Source organism: Hippocampus comes, unplaced genomic scaffold (assembly GCF_001891065.2).
Source record: "Hippocampus comes isolate QL1 unplaced genomic scaffold, H_comes_QL1_v1.1 scaffold109, whole genome shotgun sequence".
In the NCBI taxonomy this organism is placed as follows: Eukaryota; Metazoa; Chordata; class Actinopteri; order Syngnathiformes; family Syngnathidae; genus Hippocampus; species Hippocampus comes.
In genome coordinates, this window is record NW_017805274.1 from 1,214,520 (window position 1) to 1,230,298 (window position 15,779).

A 15,779-nucleotide genomic window follows, 5' to 3' on the forward strand; every position below is an offset into this window, starting at 1 on the left:
GGTGGGGGGGGGGGGGTTTGATTATGACGTGAAGGTCCAAGCTGATTGGACGACAGTGCGGGAGCTGTTCACGCGAGAGGTGGTGCTGGAAAAACAGGGGGAGGGGGGAAAAGGGGAGAGAGGAAGGGGGCACTTTATTAGGGACCCGCACAGCACATGGGACGTTTGGATCACTTCTCAAAATATTCGGAAGAGCGACATGTTGTGAAAGCATTATTCTATGTTTTTGTGCTAATTTTCAATTAATTTGATAAATACAACTGAATAGTACTGAACAACTGTATCGCATTAAAAGCAAACCACTGTGACTTTATACAAAGAGGGAGCCTGTGTAGCTACTTTAAGTATCACTATTCTAAAAATAGGAATTGCATATTCTAGGAAAAATGCGCCTTTTGCAGTTAAAAAAAAATACACCCATCCTTAAAAATATATGACACCTGTCACTGTATCCCGTCCCATGACCTGGTTGCTGATGTGTGTTGTTAAAAATTCATGCTACTGAGCACAATGTGTGTCACTGTACTCCTTTTCTTTACATTTCAATTAAATATGTCCTACTGCTGTTTTGAGCTGTTAAGAATGCAAAAATCAAACAAACAAACAAAAAACCGAACATATTCTTTTGTTATTTACTGAAAGACTTTGAGGCCTGTGAAGTACGTTGAGGTGAGAAGCGGAGTTTCATATTGTCATGCCATATCCTTGTCGATGCTTACATATAACGAGAAACGCCATTGATGAACAAATGGAATCGATATTACGGTCGTGATAAATCTGGAATCAGCTGCTTTTTTCATACACATGGAGCAGCAACACATTCAAAAAATGCATCCAAAAAGTTCTTTTTTTCTTCTTCTCCCCACAAAAATGGCATGAAATGTCTTGCAGTGTTAGTGCCTCTGCTCGTAAGTGCTTCCTCAGCATTTATGACTTCATGGCAGAGTGGAACATAATGGCTGCCAGGTAAATAAATGCTGAATCAGGCTTGTTCTTCTGCGTTGTGTTTGAGATAATCAGAAAAAATGACTTTGATCACAATGTATTATTATTATTATTATTATTTTTATTATATTTATTTATTTATTTATTTATTTTTACAAATTTGGGTGTCATCTATCTGTAGCTGTCGCTGACATGTCCTGAAGCCACCTCGCTTTGCATGTAATCACTTTAAAAGTGAGTTTTCAGTTTACATGGAGGCCCTAAACGCCTCATGGATGGTAGTCAAATAAGCAGGAGGTTGTTTTGAAGGCCATTTCCATTCATTTGCATTTGTGCTTCTGTTTGTCACTTTTGTTGTTGCTTCAAAGAGGGAAGATTATACATTGATAAATTATTATGTGTTTACTAGTTGAGCCTTTTGCAATTTTAAGTTAACTCAAATTTTAACTACATTGTGAGGATACAGAAAGTGGGAGGGGCCAAACAGGGTGGTGTGACATCTCGCACGCTTTGGGGCTAATCTCACTGTTAGCCATGAGACGCTAATCACCGCAGAGGGCCCGTGTGAAGCGTATTTTGACTTCATGTTGAGCTTCACAATGCCAATTAGCGTAGCGTTAGAATGTATTATTTATTTTATAACATTTTACATCAAATAATTCACTAGACTCAGTTAAATTCTCAGAGGATTCAAGAAAGCATGGTTTTGTAGTTGTTTTTTTTTTTGCCAATGTTAAGAATAGAATCTAAAGAATAAAGTGGTCATTTTTAAGAAAAAAAAGAGGTTACAGTAATGTAATTTTATTTATTTAATTTTTTGGGCTGCATTGACTACACACCACAGCTGTGCAATCGAGAAGGACGTGACCTCTGAATGCATGGGCACGTGGCGATTACAGGAAATGACGCGTCCGCTATTGATGATGTCACACTGTGGTTTTTAAAGCCTGACATCTGTTCACAACGCTATCAAGTGGCGATAAAGCGAGCTGAAGAGTGACGGAAAGAGAGAGAGAGAGAGAGAGAGAGAGAGAGAGAGAGAGAGAGAGAGAGAGAGAGAGAGAGAGATAGATCTAGGTTAGAAGCGTCCATCCCGTCTCAGCTCTAATAGGCTTTGACATCCTCAAGCTGGATGCTAATCGCTGGCAACAGCCTTTCGATGGCCTGATGGGGCGGACCTTTCAGGACCTAGGCCCATGGTGCTTCCGGGACCTTGACCAGGAGGCCAAAAAGAGGTCCAAAATTTGACATTCTTTTTAAGCCTCTCATTGAGTCCGTAAAGAACAATTTGATGGCTACCAAGTAGTCCCTGAATGCAACCGAGTGCTGCTCAAAATATGTGCTTTCACCTCTTCATTAGGAACTATTTTAGAATATTTCCAAGAGGTCACCGAAGTTGTGTTGGTGCCGTGGCGCCAGCTGTAGCAACAAACCTTCTAGCGGGCCATGTTCAAGAACTCCGCAACCTCTGCGTCTCCCCGTGGGGAGCTAGTGGAGTTACTAAAGGACACTTAGTTTGATATCTCACACATCCAAAACAGCTGAGTAAACCTCCAATAGCCACGACACATTCTTTTGTTGGACCCTGAATGCAACATGATGCTGCTTGAGAGACATTGAACGCAACACGATGCCCGGATGTTAAACGCCAACGCAACACAATCCTTCACGGTTAGCACTGAAATGCAACATGTTGCTTTGTTTGAGACCCTGAACGCAACTCAATGTTTTCCAGTTGACAGTGAAGGCAAACGTGACAATGTTGCCGCATTAGACGCGAACCTAACAATGGTGCTTCCTTTTACCTTGAAGATACCATAATGCTTCCCACTAGACAGTGACCACAACACTGCTGCTTGATTAGACACCGAATGCAACACAGTTATTAGTCCACTCGACACACTGTTGCTTTGTTAGCAGCGCTGTAAAAGTAGCATTTTAATTTCGTAAAGTCTTCTGCCAAGGTTGCAATACATTAACGATACACTGTAAGTGTTCATGAGCCTTCTTTGTCACTCAGCCTGCAAGAAAAATGTGTATTGTTTCGTCAGCGGTTTCACTTTCTTGGGAGAATTTCATAAGTGATGCTTTAGAACACACCAAGTGAGAGATCACTGTCATCATGAATTGTAGGGTGTCACTATCGTGTTTGTTTGTGTGTGCGTGGGTGTGTGTTTTTGTGTGTGCGCACAGTCATGCTCGTAGATTGCGGATCACATCTATATTTAGATTTGGCGGCCAACTTTCTACCCAACCCTTTGACTGTCGCTGTTTGCCAATGCTGATGAATCCTGTCGGCCTTTGTCGTCAGCGACACTGAATGCATCGCATTGACTCTTTATTGGACTTGATTGCAGCACACCTCTGCTTCCTTGGACACTGAACGCAACACGCTGCGACCAAGTAAACCTTGAATGCAATCATCCATCTATTCTCCGAGCCGCTTACCCTGACAAGGGTAACTTTTTCTGAGACCCTGAACGCAACATAATGCTGCTCTTTAGATGACACAGCGTTTCTCAGATGGACATTTAACCCGACACAGCTTATTTGGCACACAAAACATTGCCGCTGTTTTATTTGAGAGTGAAGGCAACACAACTCAACGTCATTTCCCGCAGCCTCGGTGGACAGTGAACGCAACATGGTGCGGTGGCGCTGAGGATTTATCTGTCGTCCCACAGAGCTGAGTTCGACGCTGATGGAGAAGATGCAGGCCCAGGAGATGCTTAGCGGCCTGAGGGTGCCAGACATGGGCGAGCTGGGCCACTTCTTCAGCTCGCTGCCCACCTCCACTCTGGTGGGCATCGGCGCCCTCACCGCCGTGCTGGCCTACTGGCTGGCCACCAGGCCCCGCCCCATTAAACCACCATGCAGCCTCCTGCACCAGTCAGAGGAGGTGCCGGTAAGACCACACAGAATTATGGTTGAAAGTAATTACTGTACAGATCTGGAAAGCACCGGGCGGGAACTTTAATTAGATGTGAGATTTGATGTGTCATGCATTCACACGAGCTGTATTGGGTGTGTCTTTCAATGAAGCGTGAAGATGGGGGTCGCAGGTCCATGATGGGTGACAGTTCCAAGCTGCTCAGTCATTACCACGACGACGCTAGGACAATGTACGAGGTCTTCCAGCGAGGCCTCCATATATCAGGTATACGAGGATGGCGCCGCTCAGTCAAAGCGACCGAGGCCTCAAATCCATGCAAGGTTTGGTTGCCGTGGTGACGGCTGTCATCTCATTCCTCGCAGGTGACGGGCCTTGCCTAGGCTCGCGACTCCCCAACCAGCCTTACAAATGGATGTCCTACAAAGAGGTGAAATGAAAGTCCGACATTTTGGTTTTGAAACAGAAATTTCCAGGCGTCGAGATTTTGGTCTGGACAATGCTATATTGCCAGATGTTTTTTTTTTTTTTTGGACTCGCCATGAAACACACACAAAAAAAAATGTCCCTTCGTCATTTGAAATTTGATATGTGTATCTATTAGGAGTCCCGTTGCACTTGAGGTTTCCCTAAGATAAGTCACATGACTTCCAGTTAGAGCTCGTTGCATCATTGCAAAATGTGCATCTGGGTGTGTCGTCTGATAACAACACCATATTGTCATTGTGTTGTTGCGCTCCCGCAGGTCACTTCCCGGGCCGAGCATCTGGGATCGGGCCTGCTACACCAGGGCTGCAAGGCCAGTCCGGACCAGTTCATTGGAGTCTTTGCTCAGAACCGGCCCGAGGTTATCCTCCCCTTCCCACTCAGCCATAAAGCCCTAAAACACGTCAACGTTGCGGTTCATGAATACAACCGAATAGCTCTATTGGCAACGTAACGTGTGTCATGACATTTCTTGTGCCCACCACAAAGGAATAAACTAAAAATAATACTCAAGAAATAGTCCATAGAGAACACAAGAGACATAAAATGGTGGCGTAAAGGTGGTAAATACACTTCCATGAACATGGCAGTATTTGTCGTCAGGTTGACAAGTAATTTTAGGAATTTTTTTTGTCAGTGAAGTTTGATATCAAGTGTGCATATGTCAACAAATCAAACACTTAGCAATGATACTTCATGCTAACGAACCAAAACGCTCCCAAAAACTGAAAACAGCCATGTTATCATTTGTCCCACTATTGTAATCTCCAACGTTTCATTGAAATGAGCTCATGTAAACAAATTTTTCTCGGATTTGTCACACTTGTAATTGTCAAACTTGTCATCCATCACGTTTGACTGGTCCGCTCGACTAAGCAAACAGTGAATAGCGTGAGGAGCATTTTGTCAAACATGATTGTTATCAGTCAAGTTTGACCCAAGATAGCTCCTGAGAACAAATGGAACACTTATTCAACTTAATTTTGCTCAGTAGCTAATGTAAGCTAATGTAAACAATTAATTGTTAGCAAGTTCGCATGTTAGCTCTATTTCCCTTGAGAGAATATAATCAGTACAATAATAATAATTTAAATAAAACAGATTAAAAATGTTAGCATTCACTAACTGAACAGTCAGAATTGATGCCACTTGGTTATAATCCAACAAGTAAGCAAAAGTAAGACAGTAAATGTTGCGATTGATTGTTAATAAGCTAACGTCAACAAACTTGTTTTGGTATGTTGTCATTTGTCCGAAAAAAAAAAAAAAAGGTATTTCACTGCATTCATTTTGTATTGCAGTGGATAATCTCAGAGCTTGCATGCTACACGTACTCCATGGTGGTGGTGCCCCTCTACGACACGCTGGGTCCGGACGCCATACGCTTCATCATAAACACGGGTAAGATACTCATCAGGAGCAAAATGGAGCGCGCGTTACGACTGACTGATAAAACAATTACAAATCTGGGATGCACTGGTGGCAAGCTTTCGGAAGAGGTATGCGTCGATATGGTTTTGCTGCCAAGTGATTTTTGATTGTGAGATGTCTGGCAGGAAAGTGGTTAAGATTGCACGATTGTCTGTGTCTAATGTGTTGTCTTGTATTATTTTGTCATTTTATGTTAACTTTTCTTTTGATGGCGGCGCGGGCACCCGCAGCGGCTCCTCTTGTTCTATGTTGTCTTGAGAGGGAAGAAATTTCATCTGACATTTGACAAAGTTGTACTTGACTTGACTTGACTTGATTTTTGCAATAAAAAACAAACAAAAAATTTTTTTTTTATTTACACATTGTTATGAATTGAGCACTAGTTTAAAAATATCTGAGTGGTACGCTGGTGTGTGATTTGTGTCCCCGCAGCCGACATCTCCACGGTTATCTGTGACAAGGTGGACAAGGCGCAAGTGCTGCTAGCTAACGTGGAGCGCGCGGAGACGCCGGCCCTGCGCCACATCATCCTGATGGACGCCCTGGACGCCGCCCTGGTGGAGCGCGGACTCGGCTGCGGCGTGCACGTGCAGGCCATGGAGGAAGTGGAGGTTAGCACACACGGCTGCCACGCTTAGCAAACGTTAGCGTTTGTCAGGCCGAATAGTTCTCGGTGGAATTTGTGACGTGAGATCAGGTCAATATGCGCTCATTTGGTGGAAGTAGAACAGAATTAGCTGCGATAAGCATTTGTCAGAGCTCAACACATTTTCTGCACAGCTGGACCTGCAGGTTGCGAGTTTGTCGGCTGAAGAACAACGACAGTTGATAGTCTAAGAAGCGTGACAAAAAAAAAAAAAAAAATCACATGCTACATCAAAGCATTTTTTTTGCTGTGCCACTGTTATTTCAACATCAACGTCATTTAAACACAACAAACTGGTTTGTGACTCCTGTGCGTGTGTTTGCGTGAAACGATAACAACAGGAAACACAGTTTTAAAACACTTTTCGCTTGTCTGTCCCTAAGGCGCTGGGCAGAGATCACCATCGAAAACCTTTAGTAAGTATGAATAACTGGGCGCGTTTGACCTCGCCAACCACGTTATGAGGTACATCTAATGAGTTACGATACAAGAACAGAACCCAGGTTTTTGTCTCACAATTTATTTATTTCGTTTTATTTTATTTTTATTCATTATATTTATTTTACTTTTAACAACTGTTTTTTAATTTTTTTTTTGCATGACAACTTTGATTTTTATTACATTTGTATTTAATTTTTTTAATTAGCATTTATTTTATCATTTTTGACTTATTTTATTTTTATGCATGTCTGTTGTGATATAATTTAATTTTAATGAAACATTCAGATTATTTCATTTTGCTTTTTGTCCAAATGTTGACAAAACATTCATTCACCTCCCCCCCAACTTGTGTATTGCTGTGCACAAAGAAGTGTCTCATTTTCTATTCTTATCATACCAAGGTAGTGATCAAATCACGGATATGAAACGATGGCGTTACTGTTTTTTTTTTGTTTTTTTTTTTCCCTGCATAGCCGCCCTCACCGCAAGACCTTTCAATCGTGTGCTTCACCAGTGGAACCACAGGTGATCCACAAACACCACAATCCATCCACACACACCGTCACTCAAAAATATTCCAAATAACAATTGGAAAAATTCCAGCGGAAATGTGAAGTGGGCCTGCAAGTCTGTAACCCGGATTCATGCATTTTTTTATTCATTTTATTTATTTTGTAAATGTGCACAACACAAGGAAAAGACATAAATTACATTTTATTTAAGCTATAAATTAATAACAGAAAAATATACGGATGTGTATACACATGCATGAATACAATTTTCATTCAGAGGCTGTCACGAGCTTGCAGGTGTGCCTAATAAAGTGGCCCTCCCTATCTTGACCTTCCCCGTTTTATCTGTCCTGCTCAGGAAACCCCAAAGGGGTGATGCTCACCCACGGGAACGTGGTGGCTGACTTCTCGGGCTTCCTTAAAGTGACCGATGTGAGTCAAGAAGTCAACAGCATTTATTTCGCTCTTTCAACTCTTCTTAAGACGTTTTTTTCCCCCCCTGCATCCTGTTTTTCTTCTTCTTTTTAGAAAGTGATTTTCCCCAACCGGGACGATTGCCTCATTTCGTTCCTGCCGCTGGCTCACATGTTCGAGAGGCTCATCGAGGTAAGGAGTCTTCCTGTGTGTGGTCTATCTCACACACACACCGTTATCGTGCCCCCACCTCACACCTACTGAACTTCCTTCCGCCCAGCGATCTATCGTGGGTTGAAGGAAGTCCATATATGGTCACTTCCCTCTTGCCACATGTTTGGCTCAGGCCTGAGGAACAAAAATGCTGCTCTCAGTTTATTTGTGTGTGTGTGTGTGTGTGTGTGTGTGCGTGTGTGTGTGTGTGTGTGTGTGTGTGTGTTTTCCATCAATTGCTGTCACATACCCGTGAACTCTTTCTTGCAGCGGTCTCGCACACTCTCCTCCAAGTTCTCCAGCTGGTGCTTTACCTTCTCGTACTCCCTCTCGGCCTGTTGACTCTTCCTCCTGCATAGGCGCGCGCGGTTACAACGTTGTTCCGACATGATTCCGATCAACACTTACGACGGCGAGGGGTGGGGGATTAGGCTTCCTGTTCAAAAGCTTCATTCCCTAAATCCAGTTGTTGTGCACAGCTCTGCGGCGTCCAAATATTTGCCTTCGTTGACTCCGCCACTCTGACTGACGTTCGGGTTTCTTTCACAATCACTAGACAATTGTGGAAACCACATCTATTTTTAAAAAATGATTCTTTCATGACTACAATCAAAAACATGTATTCCCAAAGTGTGTATTCAAATCATTTTTTTTACATAGTGAGGCTAGCAAGCATGTTCGAAAGTGTACTTGCAGTGGGGTAAATAATATTTTTACTTGATCAAATTTTGTCTGGACAAATTTACAAATTGCAATTTTTATGGGGGCGGGTCTCATAATACAATGGGCTGTTGAAAAAGAGTTACATTCACGATCACCACCACGCTGTTGTGTTTTGTTTCCCAGTCAGTGGTCTACTGCCACGGCGGGCGCATCGGCTTCTACCAGGGCGACATCCGCTTGCTGCCCGATGACATGAAGGCCCTGCGGCCCACCATTTTCCCCGTGGTGCCCCGCCTGCTCAACCGCATGTACGATAAGGTGCGTTCAGGAGGTTCCGTGCTATTCAACCAGGGATTAAAAAAAAGATAGAGAGTTTTAGTTTTTTTAAAACATTCTGGTCTGCAGATCTTCAGCCAGGCCAACAGCCCGCTGAAGCGCTGGCTCCTCAACTTTGCCGCCAAGAGAAAAGGCGCCGAGGTTAGCAGCGGCATCATCCGCAGCGACAGCGTCTGGGACAAAATCTTCTTCAGTAAGATTCAGGTAACACTCAAATAAATAAATAAATAAATAAATAAATAAAAATCACAGGCTTTGAAAAAAAATGGTTACAAAATGCATTTCATCTCTGCAAACGTCAACAAGCACAAAGATAAGAAAACTATGACGATGAATGGTGTTCATCTCTGACAGAGCTTGACTGTCGTGTGTGTGTGTGTGTGTGTGTGTGTGTGTGTGTGTGTGTGTGTGTGTGTGTGTGTGTGTGTGTGTGTGTGTGTGTGTGTTTGTGGGGCGGGGGGCTTGGAGGATTAACATGACAAAAAGTTGGCCAGCTTGGGTGGGAGACTGAGGATGATCATAACAGGAGCAGCTCCCACATCGCCCGCTGTGTTGGGGTTCCTCAGAGCAGCTTTAGGATGCCAGGTTATAGCCCATTCCCCCCCCCCACGATTTAGGCCTTCTGTCCCTGACCCTCTACCACGAGTTAGAACCTGTTCCACGGTCATTTTATAGCATTGTTTCCGCCGTGCATGTGTAAAAAGAAGGCCGGCAAATACACAACAACTCTCCCCTGCAGGTGTACGAAGCGTACGGGCAGACGGAGTGCACGGCCGGCTGCACCTTCACCACGCCCGGCGACTGGACACCAGGTGAGCGCTCATCGCTTATGCAACGGGTCACGATCCTTAGCCAAGGTCCAATAGGTTGGAAAAGCGCCATAAAAGATTCGAGTCGGCGCTGACGACATTATCAAACAAGTGCTGGATTGAGGTCGGTCGCAGCCACCACCAAATAAGGCAAAAGCGGTTTGGCCACTTTACACAGTCAACATGTCAAGGGTTGACGAAAACATTTTTTTACGAATTCATCTGCAAGAGTGGTCACAGACAAGGAGTGTAATGACAATAAAAATGAGAATGATTCTTTCCATTAAAATTAATCTCTCCTTTCATTATTTATAATTTTATCTGCGGTTTTATTGTTCTCTTTTTGATTGTAAAGTGTCCTTGAGTGTTTTGAAAGGCGCTTATAAATGAAATGTATTATTATTATTATTAAAATAAGTAATCCATTCTATTTATTGCGAATTGATATATACAGGTATAGATTTATTAGAGCCTGATTGTTGGCATAATTTCTTAAAATCTTGTCATATTTTTGGGTGCGTTGGGATGCACTCTGCCATGTAACCGTCAATGTTGTGACTGAAGTTCATTTCACGGAAATGCTCCTGAGCTTGGTAGCAAAAAGTAGCCCAGCAGTACCCCCTGCCGGACAGTACTGGTATTACGATAACAGTTGCAGTATGAAAACAAAAGATACAGGATATGATAAAATGAGACAAATTTTGTCATATACTTGAATTTAAATATTGCGTCTTTGTTTTTTTTGTAACTTTTTTGTTGTTATGGCGTTTAGGTCACGTCGGCGCGCCACTGCCGTGCAACCTCATCAAACTGGTGGATGTTCCCGAGAAGAACTACTTTGCTGCCAAAGGGGAGGGCGAGGTGAGTGTGGTCGTCGAAAATAATTTTGAGGCTGACGAACCAAATGTTTTAATAAAGTTTGAACATTTTGAGCCGTTTACAGACGTTTTTCGTACATTTAAAGTTTCTTTGGCAAAATCTTCATGAAGCTTAACATCCCAAAAAGTATAAAGAAATTCCCTTTTTCCAATGGTCAGGTTTGCGTGAAGGGACCAAACGTGTTTAAGGGCTACCTCAAAGACCCCGAGAGGACCGCAGAGACGCTGGATCCGGACGGCTGGCTCCACACCGGCGACATCGGCAAATGGCTGCCCGTACGTCTGCCCTACATTTTATAAACTGTCTCGATCGATTGCTAACCGATTGATTCCTGTTGGCCTGATTGCAGAACGGCACGCTGAAAATCGTGGACAGGAAGAAGCACATCTTCAAGCTGGCGCAGGGCGAGTACATCTCCCCTGAGAAGATCGAGAACATCTACATACGGAGCGAGCCCGTGGCCCAGCTTTACGTGCACGGAGACAGCCTCCAGGTCACTTTACCACTTGAGATCTTACAGTCCCCTCCAAAAATGTCAAGTTCTTTTTGTTGTCGACTGAAGACATGTTTCAGATCCTGACTTTCAAAAATGACATCAACCTATTGCCTTCATCAGACTATTGCATTCTTCATTTGAAATGCTTTTTCCAGGCCTTTGCTGCAGCCTGCATATGTTGTCCATCCCTTCCCCTACTTCTTTTCAACATTTATGCTCCTTGTGTGCAGTCCTGCCTTGTGGGGATTATCGTGCCCGACCCAGAAGTCATGCCCACCTGGGCCAAGAAGAAAGGGATCTTAGGCACCTACAAGGACCTGTGTAAAAACACAGTAGGTGGCGCAGGTGTAGACAAATGGCAAGGTGGCATTTTTGAGGGACCTCAAAAATTACAATTCCTGTGTTGATAGGAACTTAAGAAGGCCATCCTTGAGGATCTGGTGCGTCTGGGCAAGGCCAGCTCTCTGCATTCCTTTGAGCAGGTGAAGAAAGATAATTTCATGCTTTAAATAGACAAATCGAACATACTGCGCATCTTTCTCTGAAACCTCAAAGACAATTCCGAGTCTTGAATGAACCTGACGTAGTGCACACATTTTGCAATGACCATTTTGAGTCTTAGAGGAACCGACCGAATGTGTTTTTGTGAGTCTCAAGAATGATTTTGAGACTTTTGATTGAGCTAACAGTCTTTTTGAGTCTTACACAACTGAATGTTTTTTTTTTTTTTTTGGGGTTTTTTTTTTAAATTTAACACTTATCTCTTGCTGAGTGTATAGGGTGCGCGTCCAAATGTATTTTCTACTCGAATGTCTCGAACCAGGTGAAGAATATCTACATCCACAGCGAGATGTTCTCCATTCAGAACGGCCTGCTGACGCCCACGCTGAAGGCTAAGCGGCCTGAGCTGCGGGAGTTCTTCAAGGAGAAGATCGACCAGCTCTACAGCACCATTTCCATGTGAGGGTAGACCTCCAAAACAACAACATTGCGCACTGACGAACAAGCAGCAAAAAAAAGTCACCCTTCACCCGTCCAGATCGACCTCGACATGCAGTAGAGTTTCATTTAAACATCCACACATGGACTTTTTTTTTTTTGTTTTTGTCGGTTCACTCAACCTCCTGCCTTAGCAGTAATGGTGGCCATTTTGAGGCGCACACCCACCACTCTTCTCTTTCTCGTTAATTTTTTTTCCTCTTCTTTTTTTTTTTTTTTAAAGGCAAAACCGGACTTGGGGCAGTGCATGCAGTTGCCCCCTGGTGAAACTACAAAGCAACCTTTCACTTTTAATTAACCAGCCACTTGTTTTTTTTTTTTTTTTTTTTTTAATCACACACGAATAATGTAGAAGCTTTTCAAGATTGATTCTTGTCCCAAAGTGTAAAAATGAATGATGTATGTACATACATGAGGACAGCTTCGCTATAGATGTAAGCTTATTTATTGACGACTCGAGTCAGCGGTTTGAATGGGATTTTTATTACTTTTATTCTTTTAATTGCGTCTGTGTAGTCGGACAAATTGGACGTATTTATTACTTTTCTCTGCAATCGAATCAGCAGCATATCCTTGTAATTATAACAATGATGACAATGACTGGGGGCAGGAGGGGGACCAGGTTCATGAAATAAAAGAACATTCTGGAATGGTTTTAAACCACTGTCTCACTTGTTTTCTCATGAATGGATTAAAATGGGTCATATATAGTTACAGATTATGAACTAAATCTAAACTCAGAATATACAGTTATTATGATTGATTAGTGATAATTAAAAGTGATTATATATAAATCATAAATACATAATATTATAGGAATGTATAATAATTGTATACTGTAGTAGATATAATAAAATGAATGCTAAATATATATATAAGCATTTAAAAGCTATATTGTGGCAGTCAAAAGGAGAAGCATGGTCCTCGTGTCCGCCATAATATTACATCTATTATTATTAGCATTATTATTGTCAAAAACAAATACTCTAAATATTGCGATAATACACAAAACATAAATACAGGTACGACATAATCAATATATTCATGTCGTAGTATTGACAATCGTTGTATGTAAAACTAGCTCGATCTGGTTGGTGTTCCAAATCCACTTCCGGCACGGGTTTACAAAGTAATACCTAATTGACAGGCCAGTTAAGGACAAGAGACGTATTGAATATTAGGAGCCCCACCCACACATTATTTTTTATTAATGACTATATGTTTATTATACGTGTTTTTTTTTGTTTTTTTTTTTAGTTGTCAGCTACGCCGAGTCATGACTCTTACCGTCAAGAGGTTGACGTTAGCCATGAGTTGAGCTCAGCTAGCACCAACTTGACCGTTTAATTCATCGTGTCAGCTCATTATTCATTTGCTTCCCAAAATGTTTAAAACGGGTCCCCGTTGTAAGGCAGACACGCCTTTAAAGGTGCCTCAGACACGGCGAGACGGTAAGAAAAGCTCTGTCGCGAATTACACGACGAAATATCACCTGTAAATAAAATACATGTACTGTAATTGACTCCAAGCTAGGGCACGTCTGCCATGTAAAATTTACGAAAAAATACCAGAACATGAGACTGAAGGGAGCATCAGTGAAGGAAGTGGTAACGTACGGGTGAGTAATCTGATTACGTTAGAATTACATTTTGTTGTCCTTTTTGTACCTATTCCATTTTTTGTTGACCTTTCGAACCTAACTTGATACTTTTTTCCCCACCGTTAACAAGTACTGCACACGTTTGTATCATTGACGTTAAATCCTAAAATATAATCAGGTTCAGGGATGCTTTTTGGACTCCATTTTGTACCTTTTCAGAGGGGAAAAATGTAAAACTATGGCTACTTTCGGGCTCCATTTTCGACCTTTTTGCATCCAAAACAGTACCCGTATGTTTCATGAACTCTACTGGAAGGGGATTCATATGTTGTCTTTTTATCTCTGCAGACCAGCAGTAGCCCTTTGCAATGCAAATCCCACTTTCAGCCAACCTCCACCAACAGCGTCTGCCCTATTTCGGCCTCATCGGCAGCAGCTGAGAAGGTTGACCATATCACTTCGGGTTGTTCCGGGTGTCAGGTGAGTTCTTCCCCACGTCAAACTGGGCAGACAATGACACCAGTTGAGACCACAAAGGACTCCTCGGACCACGGCGACATCTGGGACTCCTCAACCTCCAGCACGGTTCTTTCCCCAGAGACCTTCAGACATGACAGTTATAGTAAGTCTGAAGTCTGCCAAGTGACAAATGAAAAATTGCTTTCATTGATTTAATCTTCCCCACTTATCTGCAGCTAGTTTGTTTGATTTCTTCTGCGAGGACGCCGCCGTGCCGGTGGACATCCGGCACCCCCAGTTGAAGAACTCTACCTTGCTGGGCAGCAGCCACGCAGCGAATATCCACAATTACCAGCCTCCCAACGTCTCGACTGTCCTCGGTGAGTAAAGCTTGCTCGCGGGAGACCTCCACCGAGGCTTAGGCGAGTACAACTACAGTGACTATACAACTATACCACCAATCTAGGTCTTAATAACTCTGAAGAAGATGTTATATCAAGGTGGATTACAGTCAGGAAAGCAAGGTGTCTTCAATTCAGGAAGCATCCATTGTAGGGTTTTGAAAATGTTCTTGAGTTATATCGTGCCATTCTTCTATTTTCAGACGTCACCTCCATTTTGGTCAACACAAATGACCAGATAAGGTGATGTACCCGTCTCCCCTTTCCCCGATTCACAATTAATTCACTAACATGCTCTTCTCAAACATGGTATCTAATTTGGGCAGTGACCAGGGATCAACTACAGATGATCCTCAAATTCATTCTGGTAAATGATGGTCATCATATTAACAACAGTAATCCACTCAGTCATTCATTTTGTCATTTTGAGTGAGTTTTGTATCATTTCAGCGATCCGCTCTGCCGACGAATGCTTGAATGGGAAGTCATGGAAAGTAAGCAACTCATGCCAACAAAACGATTTCACAAATCAACTTTGTTCACATGTCTTCAGTCTGCCATCCCCAGGAAGCCCATCTCGTACAGGAAGGTGCTGCGCTTCAAAACTCCTCTGGTTGCCGTGCAAAAGATTACACCAATGCCGCATGAGAAGGATGATTCCGAAAGGGACGGCGAGGTCATGTTTTTTCGCTTTAATTCCTCCTCCAACAGGAAGGAGTTCTTTCGGCAAGCCTGCGAACGGCGTGCCCGACTCACAGGTTGTTGCCTATTCGTACAACCCTCCATCCCGTGATGCCAAATATCTCGTTGCACTGGGATCAGCCCATTAAAAAAAAACAGAAGAAAGAAGATTTAAAAAATGGGATTCGTTTTTTTTTTTGTACATTTGGACACCTCGAGTAGAAATTAATTGGTTGTATGCTGATAAATAGCCACTAGATGTCAGACATGCAACTTCCTAACAGGAGTTTCTTGTTGCTGTTGCACATGCGATATGTATTTGAATGTACGTCGTTTAGTTCGGTTTTAATCATCCCGGGCCAGTGGTTGCGTCCAAAGAATTTCAAGCTACCTTGATTGTCAGAAAATTGTTCATGAATAAACAAATTAATTGTCTGTATATGTCTCCTTTTCGTTCGTTGTCACGAAAGCTCCTTTC

General features: G+C 42.7%; 2 protein-coding genes and 1 long non-coding RNA gene across 4 annotated transcripts in view; all 3 read left to right on the plus strand.

Annotated features, from left to right (window-relative positions):
* The window catches only part of acsl6 (acyl-CoA synthetase long chain family member 6), a 13,866-nt gene extending 1,686 nt beyond the window's left edge, over nucleotides 1-12,180 (plus strand). The window contains exons 1-21 of one of the 2 annotated variants that reach the window (XM_019869664.1): nucleotides 647-966; nucleotides 3,630-3,850; nucleotides 3,988-4,102; nucleotides 4,201-4,265; nucleotides 4,581-4,682; nucleotides 5,623-5,722; nucleotides 6,185-6,363; nucleotides 6,782-6,814; nucleotides 7,313-7,364; nucleotides 7,710-7,783; nucleotides 7,880-7,957; nucleotides 8,825-8,959; nucleotides 9,047-9,181; nucleotides 9,467-9,562; nucleotides 9,717-9,789; nucleotides 10,559-10,647; nucleotides 10,824-10,940; nucleotides 11,015-11,158; nucleotides 11,392-11,493; nucleotides 11,572-11,643; nucleotides 11,985-12,180. In XM_019869664.1, the coding sequence (XP_019725223.1) occupies nucleotides 3,647-3,850; nucleotides 3,988-4,102; nucleotides 4,201-4,265; nucleotides 4,581-4,682; nucleotides 5,623-5,722; nucleotides 6,185-6,363; nucleotides 6,782-6,814; nucleotides 7,313-7,364; nucleotides 7,710-7,783; nucleotides 7,880-7,957; nucleotides 8,825-8,959; nucleotides 9,047-9,181; nucleotides 9,467-9,562; nucleotides 9,717-9,789; nucleotides 10,559-10,647; nucleotides 10,824-10,940; nucleotides 11,015-11,158; nucleotides 11,392-11,493; nucleotides 11,572-11,643; nucleotides 11,985-12,125 (2,106 nt within the window). In that variant the 5' untranslated portion in view covers nucleotides 647-966; nucleotides 3,630-3,646 and the 3' untranslated portion in view covers nucleotides 12,126-12,180. Of the gene's footprint in view, nucleotides 1-646; nucleotides 967-3,629; nucleotides 3,851-3,987; nucleotides 4,103-4,200; nucleotides 4,266-4,580; nucleotides 4,683-5,622; nucleotides 5,723-6,184; nucleotides 6,364-6,781; nucleotides 6,815-7,312; nucleotides 7,365-7,709; nucleotides 7,784-7,879; nucleotides 7,958-8,824; nucleotides 8,960-9,046; nucleotides 9,182-9,466; nucleotides 9,563-9,716; nucleotides 9,790-10,558; nucleotides 10,648-10,823; nucleotides 10,941-11,014; nucleotides 11,159-11,391; nucleotides 11,494-11,571; nucleotides 11,644-11,984 lie in introns of those variants that run through there. The other variant, XM_019869663.1, reaches the window with a different exon arrangement.
* Nucleotides 973-2,275, plus strand: LOC109515697 (uncharacterized). The gene is made up of 2 exons (XR_002168240.1): nucleotides 973-1,242; nucleotides 1,360-2,275. It is a non-coding gene; the product is annotated as an uncharacterized LOC109515697 (long non-coding RNA).
* A 976-nt stretch (nucleotides 12,181-13,156) lies between the features above and the next one.
* LOC109515670 (uncharacterized) lies at nucleotides 13,157-15,442 on the plus strand. The gene is made up of 8 exons (XM_019869631.1): nucleotides 13,157-13,611; nucleotides 13,690-13,778; nucleotides 14,109-14,382; nucleotides 14,456-14,599; nucleotides 14,824-14,863; nucleotides 14,947-14,987; nucleotides 15,071-15,114; nucleotides 15,174-15,442. The coding sequence occupies exons 1-8, from the start codon at nucleotides 13,545-13,547 to the stop codon at nucleotides 15,411-15,413; spliced, it is 939 nt and encodes a 312-aa protein (XP_019725190.1). The 5' UTR covers nucleotides 13,157-13,544; the 3' UTR covers nucleotides 15,414-15,442.
* Nucleotides 15,443-15,779: the final 337 nt, after the last annotated feature.

Excerpts from the sequence above, each read along its gene's own strand:
- LOC109515670 (XM_019869631.1), top strand. The coding sequence starts at position 13,545 with ATGTTTAAAACGGGTCCCCGTTGTAAGGCAGACACGCCTTTAAAGGTG. Across the intron at positions 13,779-14,108 it reads AAGGAAGTGGTAACGTACGG|ACCAGCAGTAGCCCTTTGCA; the intron begins GTGAGTAATCTG and ends TTATCTCTGCAG. Across the intron at positions 14,600-14,823 it reads CAACGTCTCGACTGTCCTCG|ACGTCACCTCCATTTTGGTC; the intron begins GTGAGTAAAGCT and ends TTCTATTTTCAG.